At 39.6% G+C, this 15,862-nt stretch overlaps 1 protein-coding gene across 1 annotated transcript in view; it reads right to left on the reverse strand.

Annotated features, from left to right (window-relative positions):
• Positions 1-3,058: 3,058 nt before the first annotated feature.
• Positions 3,059-15,862, reverse strand: part of cabcoco1 (ciliary associated calcium binding coiled-coil 1) — a 129,345-nt gene continuing 116,541 nt past the window's right edge. The window contains exon 10 of the mRNA XM_060841767.1: positions 3,059-4,328. Within this exon, the coding sequence (XP_060697750.1) occupies positions 4,254-4,328 (75 nt within the window). The 3' untranslated portion in view covers positions 3,059-4,253. The remainder of the gene's footprint in view (positions 4,329-15,862) is intronic.

Consider the following 15,862-nt stretch of genomic DNA (forward strand, 5'->3'; position numbering starts at 1 on the left):
TTCTACCACCCCACAGTGGAGCTGAGTACCAGAATTAGATGCTGGTTTGTTCTGACACGTTTTTTTCCCAATATCATTGCATCTCATAAATGACACACATTCACTATTTGAGCATAATCTCAGATTTCAGTTTGCTATATAGATTTACAGCAGAGACAGGAATGCACCTGGTTAACTATGAAAGTGCAACACAAGAAAAGAAATACATTTTTACGATATATAATATTTTACTCATCTAAAATTTAATTAATACAGGAGATCTGTGTCTCAATCCCAGTCTAGACTAACTTCCCACATCACCGTTCCCAGGGGCTAAGACAATATGCCTGTCTGGTCTGTGGGAGAGAGAGGGACAATTCTCTTCCCTGACATTGTTCCATATGCCTCCTGGTGGCTAGACCATGGAACAGCATGGGCAATGGAAGTCTTTCAACCAGAGTACAAAACTGATGTGGAGAAAATGTTAAATTAATAATACAGAAATTGGGTATAAAGATCAAGATTTCATTATCTAAATGATGTGCAGCATTCAAATCAAATATATTTGATTTAAACTCAGAATAAAAATACTATGGATATTTTGAAAAACTAAAGTAAAGCCAAAAAGTAATTAATATTATTGTTTAAAGTTTGATTGAAGATTTGCAGCTCGGGTATCCGTTGTTGTGGTTGTGTTCGCCGAGCTGGAAGTTTTTGCTGCAAACGTTTCGTTCCCTGGCTAGGGAACATCAGAACAAACCAATATAAATACCGGAAGAAACATCAAAGCAGCGCTTCACACGAGGCTCCAACAGTACTGATGATGTTCCCTAGCCAGGGAACGAAACGTTTGCAGCAAAAACTTCCAGCTCGGCGAACACAACCACAACAATAATATTATTGTACTTAGATGGTATCATCTGTGAAAAGAGGAAGTGTGTTTAAGGTTTCAGGTTGATGACTGATCTCCAGAACTGGAAAGTATTACAGATTTTCAGATTTTAAACAAATGTTGGGGCAGTAGCAGATGAAGGAACAAAAAGGAAAATTCTATGGTGGAAGGTGAACAATCAAGTAGGAAATGGAGGAAAGGGTAGGCAAAAGGTAGTAATGGGACTAGTAAAGAAATATCCAAAATTTGAGTTTAGAGAAGGAGTAAATGGCAACAACAGAGTCATCACCTACATCTGTACAAAAAAATAGAGAACAATGGTTCAATACTGAATCTGAAAGGTTGTAAAATGCCTAATTGAAAGATACGGTGCTCTTTTTGAACCTTCCATTGAACACAATTAGCATTGTGTAGGAAACCCAAGATCAGAACGGCCAGAGTGAGACAGACAATTAAACCAACATCGGAAAGTATGAAGGATGGAATGGTAATAGTGGAATGAAAAGGGAAAAGGATTACATGGGATGGGGATAACATGGGAAGAATGGAAATGGCAATGGGAGAAGATGGTATGAAAGGCGGAGCAGGAGAGGAGTAATTGAGATGATCAAATTGGTTAAGTATATTAACTTGATAGTAAATGTTTTGCAGGCCTCAGCTGTGAATAAATTTTGGAGCTGCATTTATTTAACTGATTTAATTTGCAGTCATTAAAGTGAGCAGCAGATGGCACCATTACAGTATCTTCATGTCATGTTCTGAATGATAGGTAATTTTGGAATACAACACACAGATGAATGAAGTTCAGAGGCTGTTTTCGTTAGAGAGAAAAAGGTTGAGAGGTGACTTAATTCAGACATACAAGATAATCAGAGGGTGAGATAGGGTGGACAGTGAGAGCCTTTTCCTTGAATGGTGATGGCTAGCATGAGGGGACATATTTTTAAATTGAAGAGTGATAGATATATGACAGATGTCAGAGGTACTTTTTACTTAGAGAGCAATAGGGGTGTGGAACGCACTGCCTGCAACAGTAGTAGACTTGTCAACTTTTAAGGGAATTTGAATGGTTATTGGATAGGAATATGGCTGAGAACGGAATAGTGCAGGTTAGATGGGCCTCAGATTGGTTTCACAGATCGGTGCAACATTGAGTGCCAAAGAGCCTGTATTGCGCTGTAATGTTCTATGTTCTATGCCTGTATGATCCATACACCTGCAGTGTTTAGCAATTGACAGAGAGGAAACATCAGGGACTCCTGGCACACTTAGGGCAATGTATCTGACCCCACTGTTGGTGGAATATTTAGTGAGTGAAATAGAAGACTAAATCATGCATGTTGTAGAGAGAACAAAAGCTGTGGTGTTTGTCCATTCATCAAACTAAGCCACTCTTCCACCCTCTGTGAAGGTCGTTTCACCTGGAACTATGCTGCTATATCCTAACTTGCAGTAAATCTTGTTCATTACTAATTAATTAGCTAATCTGTATTTAAAGTTTCATATACATGTTCAAATCCCTCTATGGTTTTGCCTTCCCATGTCTTTGTAACTTTTTCCATCCCTACAACACCTGCAACTCTGAGATATCTACACTCCTCCAATTCTGGCCTCTTGTAAACCCACACTTCCAGTCACAAAACCATTGGTGGCTATAGGGCCTAAGCTCTGGAAATCGCCTTGTGACACTGTCAAATACTCTTTACACCTAAAACAGGCATGTACTTTTACATCTCTCTGCATTTCTACCCTACTCTTTCTTGTAAAATACTTTATCTCTGACCACAGCTCAGTGTCTGATTATACTTCTGGACCTCATCTGGAACTATCTTATAAGGTGCTACATAAGTATATGTGATCTCTCATTTCTAACACAATTTATTGTGGATAGTACAAGACATCAGTTGCAACAGCATGCTAACATACATTATAGGATATCGACTAGAAAGAATTCAAGCCAGCTATCTACCGCATGTGAAATTTAAAGTGAATCACGTGTCTGGGAACTTCCAAAAGATGAATTTTAATTTAAGTAAAACTTGATTTAATAAGAAGTTTATTGAATTAAATTTTAGCTTTACAAATTAGAATAAGTATTTTACAGAATTCATGTTCAATGAAGTAAACTTGTAAAATTAAATGCCTTCAATGGAGTAACTTTGAAGATGTAAAAGAACACCGCTTGTGGTTTCCGAGATTGTAAAGTAATCTTGATTTGAATGATTAGTTAATATTTTGCTTGAGTGTTCCAATATGGATTTGCATAAACAAAGGCACAAGGTGTGTGTGATTTCCACTGTATTATCCAGCTGGGCAAGGGTCTGAGCTGGGGGTGCAGGAGTGGAGAAATTCACCTGGCATCAGCTGAAACCCACGATTAAATGCAAAATGTCAGCTTTTTTTTGGAAAAACAATTCCAACTAACTATTAAAACCTATGCAGAAAAACCCAATATTTGTAAATTACTTCAAATTGGAACAGGTTTCACGTCACTAGTGGTGGCAGAGAGATTTACTTTGCCCCCATGAACTGGGTGCTCAAAAACTAGCCAGCTGTGTTCTGGGTCCCTATAACCTCTGCGAATGCCACAGACCCAGGTCATGATGGAAAATCTCACCTATAGTTCCAGTATCAACAGTGGCAATATCTTGGTGGTCAGGTTTATTAGTGCTACAAGGGAGGTTTTAAACTAGATTGGGATCCACCACACCAGGGAAGCAAGTCTGAGGCTAGAAGGAGATACAGTAATCAGAAATAGTAAGTTGAAGAGGCAGGTCAGGCTGGAACAAGACAGAGAGTGAGGAATGCCTGTTGGATTAAATTGCATTTATTTCAATGGAGAGGGCTGACAACTAAGGCCGATGAACTCGGTGTGGATAGATACGTGGGACCGGGATATTATAGCCATTACAGAAACACTGCAGGTTCCAAGGAGTAGGCATCTTGTCCTTTCACCAGAGATAGTCAGACTTGTTCAGGGATGAAAAAAACACTATTTCCACAGGATGTGCTGCTGAACTATTGGCAGGGATTTGAATAAAGTACATTAACTTCTATGAAGAAAACAACAACTTGTATTTATATCTGTGTTTAACATGGTAAACTGTTTCACCAGAAGTAGTTTTAATAGGCACCACGTTCAAAGATAAGCAACAGCTTGTTTACATACACCATGCAAAGCCACATCACAGAACACAGACATAACAAACATGATGCATGGCTCCAAATCCTCCCCAAACAATATGCCAAATATCTTTTGGTGAACAAAATGAAGACTTTTCATATCTCCCCTTGCTATTACATACTTTGAAACATAATTAGCTCACAAGCAGCATATCCGGATATCTACAGTGTTTGGAGACAGATCCTCCTGCCACATGTCTCAGTGCTGGATAAGTTTGTTGATTCTCACAGTGTAGGCTTCTTCCTGTTTCTGGAGCCTTTCATTTATCTCAGTCTGTGGGGGAAATAGAAAAGGGTTAATGAAGAGATTACCCTATATCTCATTCTCGCTTTGGTTTAGTTACAGGGCTTACCGTTGCTTTGACAGTCTCTGCCCTCTCACTTTCCTGTTTTTTTAATTCTTGGAGGAGGGTGATCCTGACTGTATTGATGTGATAACTATTTATCTTACAAGTTACACACCCTGAATGTGCATTATATCTCTTGCAAACAGGAGGTATAAGGATGTGAATATTCAAATTAACTATTACTCATGAACTTTAAAAGAGAGATATAAATACGATAACTGAGATTCAAGCAAGGCCTGGCAACTTGAAGATAACAAATCACTGCAATTAATCAGAGATCACAAATACAAGCACAACAAGGGTTGATGAGAATAGAAGTGAATACTATGTTTGTGTGCATTCTTTCAAATGTATAAGGGTAGCTGTGCAGCTTGCTCATTGAATCAAACATTGCTTAATTCAAATTCGTTGTTAAAAGAAATTCTACTTATGCTGTCTGATTCAAATCACTTAATTTGAGTTACTGGTTCATTTAATTTCTCTGTAATAAAACACATTACTCAAATTAACAGAAGTAGATTTGTACTACACTTGGTTATGAAACTCTGACAAATCCCAAAGGCACCATATGTGCTCCCAAATCAACAACACTAAAACATTTCCTTCAGGAATGTGCCTTTGGAAAGAAAGTCTGGAGAGTGATGCAGCGGTTTTTGTTCCAAACAGCTCTGTGATGCAGGACTCTGTGCTCTACGGGCATTTGCCTGGGACGCAAAGTGAGATAACCATCAACTGCAACTAGAGCACCATTAACTCTGTGAAAGATGCTCTTTGGTCTGCCGAAACCCTATGGTCTTCCAGTGTAAGAGCTTGACTGAATGTTGTAAACTGGCACTTCCCAAGGTCCAGGACTATTTGCTGAGGGACGCAATAAAGCTTGGGGCAGCTGCTGCCAAGGCACATGGGAAAAGACCACTGTCCAAGGTTCTTCTGCCAAAGTATTGTAAAGGTCTATTCAGTTATGATATCCTCTCCTTGCCTCAATGTATGTAAATAATGTCCTGCATGAGACAGAAATGCCTTTGGTTTTGCAAATGTAGGGAATTATTAAATTCCAGTAATTGTTTCTCTTAATTTGCAAAGACTGTGCAGAACTGCTTTCGTACCTGTGAATGTAGATAAAGGTATTTTTTATGAATAAAGTATATTTTTGCAATTAAATAAAAGTAAGCCTAATGGTTGTACTGATTGGATTGGAATACCAAACCAGAAACTTTTGCTGGGGCAGTGGAACTCAAAAATAAAACTTATAAGTGAGATATATGTTTATAGAATTGAATCACACAAACCTAGGATACAGAATAAGAGGGATAAATTGAATGAAAATTATATCAATTTATGTAATAGCTTTGTGTGCGCTAGTTAATATAACCAGACTTTATACACTCTTCGATAAGATCCGATTCTACAGATGATCAGGTAACATCAGAGTATGTTGGGTTATTGGTAAAGTTAGATTGTAAAAAGTGGGCACGAGGTTGCATGGTCTACTCTTTCACTGATTACTTTGAGCCCAAGGTGAGCTTTCAGCCACGTGACCATATACCGACAATTTCTGTCACTATACAATCACTCAACTTAGGGGAGGTGATGACCTAGTGGTATTATTGCCGGACTGTTAGTTCAGAGATCCAGGTAATGTTCTAGATACCTGAGTTCAAATCCCACCACGGAGTATGGTGGAATTTGAATACAATGATAATCTGAAATTAAGAATCTAATGATGACCATAAATCCAGAGCCAATTGTTGGAAAAAACCTATCTGGTTCACTAAATGACCTTTAGGGAAGGAATCTGCTATCCTTACCTGGTCTGGCCTACCATGAATCCAGACCCACAGTAATGAGGTTGACTCTTTACTATCTTCTGGACAATTAGGAATGGGTAACACCCTCATCCCATGAATGAATAAAAAAATCTCCCTTTTGCTCTAGTTATCTGCTTCTGAAACTGTTATTTGTGCCTTTATTACTTGTAGACTTGACTATTCAAGGTTCACCAAGCTGAAGTCACGAGTTTTACTTTTCATAAAGTTGAGGTCATTCAAAACTGCCCATGTCCTAAATTGTATGAAGTTTCATTCACCCATGTCCTTTCTACTTAACAATTTATTGGTCAAGCTCATGGCTTAGAAACACAATGATTTTAAGCTTTTAACCTAGTTTCAAATCTCTCCATGGCCTTGTCCTTTTCCTGTCTCTGTGATCTCCTTTAACCAATCTCTGTGCTTCACTAGTTCTAGTCTTTTGACTTTAAACACTCAACCGTTAGTGGCTGGATCCTCAAATGCCTTTTCCAAAGCTCTGGAACCTGCTCACTACTCCTCTCTAGCTCTTTTGGTCTCACTTTGTTCTCAAAAGCCTGCCTCTTTCATCCGCACTAATAAACTTCTAATGTGGCTTGATGTCAAACTTTGCTTGAAAATACTTGCAAATTTGATAAAGTGTGGCACTGGAATAAGCACAGCTGGTCAGGAAGTATCTGAGATCCAAGAGAGTCAATGTTTCAGGAGGACCTTTTTCTAGCACCATGCTTTATCAATTCTGACTCTCCAGCATCTGCAGTCCTCACTTTCTCCTAATACTTGCAAAGTACCTTGGTTAGTTTTACTATATTATTTACTATTGGCATCCTTGAATTCATATCGCTGATCCAGGTAGCTTTCTGTGAGAGGCAGTCCCTCCAACAAGTGCCACACATGAAGTAGTTATTAAGTGTCATTGTAGCTTTGTTGTATTCAGAACTGTTGCCTTTTCCCAGACTGCTGAAGTGACTGATTGTCATGATGGTGCATGCTGGTCCAGAGGGTATGTTGCCTGTTTCCTCTGCCATCATCTACTGTCTCTCAGGTATATCGAGAATCAATATTTAGCACCTTCATGTCATACTTGCAAGCAGCATTGGAAGTTCTAGCCATGCCTGTCCCTGGTGATCTGATTTTCTTAGACATGCAACTCTCTTTATCCTGAAAACATGACCAATCCAGAGAAGTTCCCTTATGCTTGATGAGTACCAACATAATTAAGAGCTTTGCCCTTGAAAGGTCTGTTACATTTCTAATTTTATCCTTCCATAAGATGCCAAAAATGAGCAGCAAATAGTGAAGGAAGTTGTTGGGTTTCCTTTTTTGAAAGCTTGATCACACTTCGCAACTGTATGACAAGGTATTGAGAACACAGATCTTGTAAACCAGCATCTTGGTCCTGAGAGTCAACACCATGTTGTTCTGAGAATACTTTGTGAGTTGGTCAAAATAGCAACTGCTTGCTCTATGCACATTTGGGTTCTCCATCGAGACAGATCACCTATCACTGTGGGCCCAAGGAAACAGCTTGCTAACTACTGCCAGGAAGATGTTATTTATTGTGATAATGAGGAGAGATTGGACAAAACTTGATTTATTTTCACATGAACATCGAAGGTTTGGGGTGTTGGGGGTGGGTGTTGATGGGTTGGGGGGGGGGGGGGGAGGGAGAGAGAGAGAGAAAGAGAGACCTGTTAGAAATGTACAAAATTTGGAGAAACAGGGATAAAATGAATAGTCAGTGTCTTTCCCAGGGTAGAGACCAATTACTAAGATACATAGAATTAAGGTGAAAGGGGATAAATTTAAAGGAGATGTGAAAGGCAAGTTTATACTGGGAGGGGGGGGGGGGCGGCGGTGGTAAGTGCCTGGAATGTGCTACCACAGAATATTGAGGAGGTGGATACAATAGCAACATTTAAGAGTTATCTTGACAGATACATGAATAGGCAGGCAATAGAGGGATATAGACCATGTAGAGGCAAAAGGTTTTCTGTTTCGAAAAGCATCATGTAGATGCAGTCCTGTTGCCGTACAATTCTTTGTTCTTATAGTCAGGGAGAACAAGCTACAGACATGGGAGAGACAATCTACTAGTTTCTGTAGCTGAATGTGTGTGTGAACAGTGAAGCATCATCAGGACCTGTTCAAGAAACCTTGCATTTTTGTTCTTGCTCTCATTCTGGACAGATTGTAGCTTACTGTCTGACCTGAAGCACAAAGGGACTTGGGAGTCTGAGTTCAAGATTCTCTAATGGCTAATTTGCAGGTTTAATTAGCAGTTAGGAAGGCAAATGCAATGTTAGCATTCACTTCAAAAGGGCTAGAATGCAACAGCAGGGATGTACTGCTGAGGCTGTATAAGGCTCTGGCATTTGGAATATTGTGAGCAGTTTTGGGCTCTATATCTAAGGAAGGATGTACTGGCATTGGAGATGGTCCAGAAAAGGTTTACAAGAATGATCCTGGGGATGAAGGGCTTGTCATGTGAGGAGAGGTTGAGGATTCTGGGTCAGTACTCGATCCAATTTAGAAGGATGAGGAGGGGACCTGATTGAAACTTACAGAATACTCAGAGGTCTGGATAGAGTGGATGTGGAGAGGATGGTTCCACTAGTAGGAGACACTAGGACACAAGAGCAAAACCTTGGAGTGAAGGGACAATCCTTTAAAACTGAGATGAGAAGGAATTTCTTCAGCCTAAGGCTATAGAGGGTTATGGAGGCCAAGTCATTGACTGTCTTTAAGGCAGATTCTTGATTAGTAAGGGGACCAAAGATTACAGGAAGAAAGCAGGAGAATGAGGTTGAAAAACATATCAACCACAATTGAATGATAGAGCAGACTTGATGGGCTGAACGCCTAATTCTGCTGTTATATCTATGGTCTTATGGTATGCAGTTAAACATCCCTATCTGTAAGGAAGGTAAAGAAAATACCAGACAAAATGGGAACTACAACACAATCCTGTCTCACATTATTCTTCACTCAAACTGGCAGAGGTGGAACCCTCAGACTACACAGTGCAATCCATTTTGTCAAGAAAGGGATAGATGAGACTGATCACCTTTGGTGGACAGTTAATGCTTTAGTGAGATCTACAAAGTAAAAGGAAAAGATAAAGTTGCCATCATCTTATCAGACTATAGAGCTGCTGTCTTGTTACAGAGAGATGACTGATGTGGCTTAAACTGAGAGCCACCACGTCTCAGGCGAGAGTCCTCCATGGTAGTCTCAAGTAGGCTGGGAATCAAACCCTCACTGTTGTCATTATTCTGCATTGCAAACCATCTGTCCAGCCAACTAAGCTATCTGATGCCCAAAGTAGGGTAACGAGGTATATCCCAGTTCTCAACACTTCTCAGCTGAGATGGAGGTCATTGTTCATCTGCCAACACAGAAATTACATTGTAGTGAAAATAGTCAGTCTGCCAATAGGTAGAATCTTTTAAGCATGAACATAGTGAAGACCTTCCCAGTGATATCAAGGAGTGGGATGCTCCTATACCTTTTTATAATTTGCCGTGTTGCCTTTGTTTCTGTATACTTGATGATTTGTTCTGTGGAAGAGATCCAATGGAATAGGAAGTAGTAAAAGGGATATTGTGTTTAGAAGATGGAGGGACGATCTGATTAAGGCATTTTTAAAAAAAGGATTTGATGGGATAGATACAGAGAAACTACCTCCTCTGCTCAGGTATCATGTACTTGGAGTCATGTACTATTAGATTTTCTTTTGTTAGCCGTCAAGGGATAGGAAACAAAGGCAAATGAAGTTAACATTTAGATCAGTCATGATATAAAAATCTCCCCTGCACCATGTTTAGGAAAGATATTAATACATTGAAGAGAGAGCAAATGAAGTGATGTGCAAGCGAAGCAAGGGTCACTTTTTGCACACAGTTCATAATTAAGGTATGGAATGTACTGGAAATGTGGTGGAGGCAGGTTCAATTGAGGCATTCTAGAGGCATTGATGATTATTTGATAGCTATGGTGTGCAGATATAAGACAGAAAAGGTAGGCGATCGGCACGAGGTAATAGAACCAGTGCAGGCTCAGTGGACCGAAAGGTCCCCTTCTGGACACTACAATTCTGAGATTCTGGAATTCAAGCCAAACCCAAAGAAGACAAATAAAGCCTCATCTAACAAGAATAAACTTTTGCTACTTCACAATGAATGAATAATGAAACCACTTCACAAAATGCCAATGGAGATTGGATGGGTTAAGCAGATTGCAAAATACTTTGCCAGATAATGCAACTGCATTTAGTAATGACGGTACGAGTCAGAACTGACAGCTTATTCAATTTGTTTCTTTGCACAGCCGCCAATAAAACCCATTTCAATTTATTTTGGCTGTACAGCATGTATTGAAAATATGTTACCCACTGCCAAATTTTCAAATAAAACCCATAACATGTTTCTTTTTTGTTCCTTTTCAGAGACCATATTGCTAAACAATACTAAAGTTCACAGAAAGCAAGTTTTAAAACTGGAAGTAATTATTGTGGATGCACATATGTGCCTTGAGTAGAACACTTTGATGATAAAGTCTTTAGTACAGTAACATTTTATACAGACATCTTTAGAACAATTGCTTGCATTTATATAAAATAAATATTGAAGATACTGGAGAAGAAATTTCAAAGTATAGTGCTTTGGTAGTTGGACCTTAATTGTGCAGCAAATAAGGAGCCAAGACGCACAAGATGCTGAAGACAGAAATGGAGCGATCGAGGGAGAGGTGGTTATATGACCAGACAATGTTACAGACATATGGAAGGCAAAGCCTTGAAGACATTTAAACAAAAGACAATAGGTTTAAATGAGGGACTTTGGCAAAGTAAGTGTTAATATTATATTACAGTTGATGTAAAGTTTATTTATAGAAAAAAAACCTTTGGTTGAGTTGCAGTAAGTAGTCAGTTTTGTAAGAATCCACTACATTCTAGGCACCGATCCAAAGAGTTGTTCGAAAACACAAAAATTAAAAAGGGTGTAATGTTCTACTTCTTTGAGTAGTGCTCCAGAGAGAAAGAGGCTAAAAGCTTTCCAAGGAGAACAGTTTTATAACTAACTAGGTTTTGCAGCTGTGCCTTGAAGGCACATTTAAATAAAAATATGATTAGAAAACGTGGTCTGTCTACTAATGCCTAATTCAGTAATGCAGAAACGTCCCATTGTAGGAAGTTAAGACACACATTTGTAGAATGATAGGTTGCCCTTGTTAGATGTTGCAGCTCGCTTATCAATCCCATTAAAATACATTGACTGTGGTACTTAAGACTTGGATTAAGGCTGCCACTAAAGATTGGGGTGGATGCTGCACAGAAAGTTTAAAGGCATGTAGCCACTTAGAATTAAATGCCATTTACTTTAGGGGAAGGGACATTTCATTAGTACATTCCTGATCCTCGGATGCTGCCTGACCTGTTGTGCTTTTCCAGCACGACTCTAATCTAGACATTTCATTAGTAGTTTGAAATAAGTGTAGCTTGTTGCACCAAATCTTTGTGCGAATTGAGGAAGTGGTTGATGCAGGTACAGTTACAACATTTAAAAGATATTTGGATCAGTATATGAACAATAAACATTTAGATGGATCTGAGCCAAAAGCAGGAAAATGGGAGTAATTTAGCATGGGAATGTGGTCAACGTGGACTAGTTGTACTGAAGGGGCTGTTTCCATGCTGTATGACTGTATGAGCGAGCTCCGTTTATGTTGCACACTACAAAATGTGATTTGATTCAAGCAAAACAAATGTATAATTAGCAATAGAAACAAGCTCAAACCAGTCAATGGCCTCATAGTAAAGGGCCATTTTGTGGGGCAGTGGTAGTGCTCCTACCTTTCGGCCCGAATGCTCGGGTTCAAGTCCCACCTGCTGCAGAGGTATGTAACATCTCTGAACAGGTTGATTTCAAACAAAAAGTTTAAAGTAAGAAAAATGTGCACAAGGTTCACCAATGTCCTTCATGGAAGGAAATTAACTATTTGGCCCCACAGCCTGCTCCACCATTCAACAGGATCGTGGCTAATCCAACATTCCTCATATCCAATTTCCTGTGTTTTCCTGTAATCATTGATTCCCCTGTTGGTCAAAAATCCATCTATCTATTTCAAACCTTAAAAATACATAGGGGCTCTATTCCCACAGCCCTGTGTGTCAAGAAACTTTGTGCAAAAAAACTCCTCCTCATCTTAGTCTTAAATCAGCACACCTTTAATCTGAGACTACGTCCAAGACTCTCCCACGAGGGGAAACATCCTCTCAGCATTTACCCTGTCGAGCCACTTAAGAATTTTATATGTTTCAATAAGATCAAATCTCATTCTTGTAAATTCCAGGGAGTAACATCCCAACCTGTTCAGCCTTTGCTTATAAAACAATCCTTCAAAACTAGGGATTATCTCAGTGAACCTCCACTGAACTACCTCCAATGAAATAATACCTTTCCTGTTTACAGGGCTTCAGATGTGGTGTCACTGCATCTTGTCCAGTTACATGACTTGGAGGTGCCAGTGTTGGACTGGGGTGGATAAAGTTAAAAATCACACAACACCAGGTTATAGTCCAACAGGAGCGGCCCTCTGAAAGAGAGTGCTTCCAAATAAACCTGTTAGATTATAACCTGGTGTTGTGTGATTTTTAACTTTGTACAGTTACAGTAAGACTTCTCTACTCTTATACTCCAACCCTCTTGAAATAAGGGCCAATTTTCCATTAGCCTTTCTGATTACCTGCTGCACCTGTGTACTAGCTTTCTGTACGTCATGCACAAGTAACCCCAAGTCCCTTTGTGTTGCAATTTTCTGCAGTTTTTGTCTATTTAAATTATACTTGTTCTCTCTTCCAAAATGAAAAACTTCACATTTTCCCACATTATATTCCATATGCTAGGTTTTTGTCTACTTACTTAACTGATCAATATCTCTCTATGAACTGTTTGTATCTCTCATAATCTGCCTTTCCACCTCAAGACAGATTTCGGAGAAGCGATGGGGAGACATGCTGCTTACACAAATGTTGGAGCGGATTAGAGTTTTTTTAATATTCACTTGTGCGATGTGGGCATCGCTGGCTGGGACAGCATTTATTGTCCATTCCTAGTGGCCCTCGAGAAGATGAGCTGGCTTCTTGAACAACTAAAATAGAACCTTCAGCAAGTTAGTTATTCAGGATCCTCAATTCTCCTGGTCTCTCTCAGGTAGATATTTCTCAGGTTGTTAGATATATTGATGGCATGAGGTGCCGACAATCAAAGAAAAAGAAGTTACACACACAAATTGTCTATCCTGTAAGGGTTAAAACTCCTGCTAAAAGATACAGTTGTAATTGAAGAAGAGTATACAAAAGTAATGGAAAAATTTAGTGAGAAGTGAGAACCCTGAAATAATTGTCAAAAATATCAGTTACATTGCAAACAGTAAGGTCTTGCAAATAACAGGCATCCCAACAACTGGTTAATCTGTTCTTTGGTGACGTTGGATGAGTGTTGATTGGCACAATGAGAGAATATCCAATTCTTGTTTTAATTGTCCACTGAAACAGGCACAATGGAGAACAACCACAACAGTGCACTTAAAATTGGGTTTGAACCATAAGGTATCAGAGACAGTTTTCAACAAAAGTTTACCAACAATATAATAAAAGAATAAAGAAGCAACTTGCAAAGGCCAAATGAAAAAGATGCGTTGAATGATTGATAAAGAATTTTGGGGACTAACTGTGCATGTGTAAATGTTCGCACATGGCTATAAGTATGTGCATACATCTGCGTTTGGATGCTAAATCATAGAATCCCTACAGTGTGCAAACAGGCCCAACAAGTCCACACTGACCCTTCGAAGAGTATCCCATCCAGACCCATTCCCCTACCCTATTACTCTACATTTCCCCTCGCTAATGCACCTAGCCTACACATCTCTGAATATGATGGGCAATTCACCTAACCTGCACAGCTTTGGACAGCGGGAGGAAACTGAGGAAACCCATGCAGTCATGGGGAGAATATAGTGATAAGATCAATCTTACCTTCAGGATATATCATGTCTCAGCCTGCTGAAATGATTAGTCCTGATCTCCCTAGGATTGGTAATCTTGTGCAGATTGCTACCTCAGTCCTTCATTTTTATGAAAAAGGGGAACTCCTTATGTCTGAAATTAGATTCCACTCAGGGGGTTCCTCAGAAATAAAGAGCCATTATTCCGTTCTGATAGTTTTGCAAAACTAAAGAACTGTCAGAGAACGACAAACCCAAGCCCCCTTTTACAGCAATCAGCTGCCATATTCTGACATTTAAAGGTCCTGACAGTCAATTTTTGATAGGTGTTGTTAAACCCTAAGTACATAATTTAAGTGTAATGTTAGGATGTTGGAAGGGTAGAGCATCAGATAGGTAAGGAGGGATAAGGTGTCAGGAAAATAGGATACCAGTTGGGAAAGGTGTCAACTTGGGGAGTGGGTAGAGTGCAGGGGTACATTGCCAGAAATAGGATGCTGGATGGATAGGGGGTAGATTGCCCAGAAAGTAAGCTTCCAGGTGGGAAGCAAGTATAGTGCAAAGAAAGTAAGTAAGGTGACAAGAAAGTATCGCAATGTAAGGGTAGGTCAGGGCGGGTGGGAGAAATCAGGTCTGGTGGGGATGGCAACTGTTGGGTTGCATCTGGGTGGGTCGTTGCGGGGTGATGGTGGTGGGCACATGGTGTTTGTTCCTGGAAGTGAGGGTAGAAACAGATTGTCAGTTCAGAGTCTGGGTGAGTCATAGTTGGGGGAGCACAAACTAAGTACGGGGTAGTTAGACTATGTATTTAATAGCTTAATTTCTGAGTATCTATTTTGCTTAATTTCATTGGAACCATGTAGAATCTCTGGTTTAAATCTACACTTTTAAAGTGATCTTAGCATAAAGGAATTGCCTGGTGGAAAATTCCATTTCCTGGGCAATTCCTTTGAAGTTAGCTATGACAGGGATTCTGTAGGATTTCTTTGTCCAACTTCTATCTATGCTGACATAGTGACTATCTAGTCAGTGGAAAATCAGGCCAATATTCATTAACTAAAGCCTAACTTAACTTGCAAACTGCCATTGGGTCTGATTTTGTTGTATTAGTGGGAGTTCTCAACTGATGGCATTTCAAAAAAAGAACTCTAAGAAGTAAAATGTTTTTGTTGCAAAGTTATATTAGGAATGAGTGGTTAATTCATTAGGATGGGATATTGATATCTCTAATTTTAAAAATGTAAAATGAAGGAACTTGGAATTGATGGTTTTCATGAGCCTTGATTGAAAATAAAAGTTTTTGAGTTAAACTGCAGGACTGAAACTTTCATCATGTTTTACAACATCAAACATGAAACTATCCCTTGTAGAAAAGTTTGTACATCTTTGACCATACCCATCAGACAGTGATCAGCACACAACGCCTTCAAGGACTTGGGGGTAAAGGGCTGAATCGATCCTGTTGCGTGGTTCCCTGAGCATACTGTCAAAGCCATCAAAGTGATCAGCAGAACTTTCTAACGAGCACCAAGACATAACTTGGCTGGTGGTGAAGGGCTCCGGCCCGAAACGTTGATTTTCCTACTCCTTGGATGCTGCCTGACCTGCTGTGCTTTTCCAGGAACACACTCTCAACTCCGATCTCC

This window comes from Hemiscyllium ocellatum, chromosome 22, assembly GCF_020745735.1.
Source record: "Hemiscyllium ocellatum isolate sHemOce1 chromosome 22, sHemOce1.pat.X.cur, whole genome shotgun sequence".
NCBI classification, from domain to species: Eukaryota; Metazoa; Chordata; class Chondrichthyes; order Orectolobiformes; family Hemiscylliidae; genus Hemiscyllium; species Hemiscyllium ocellatum.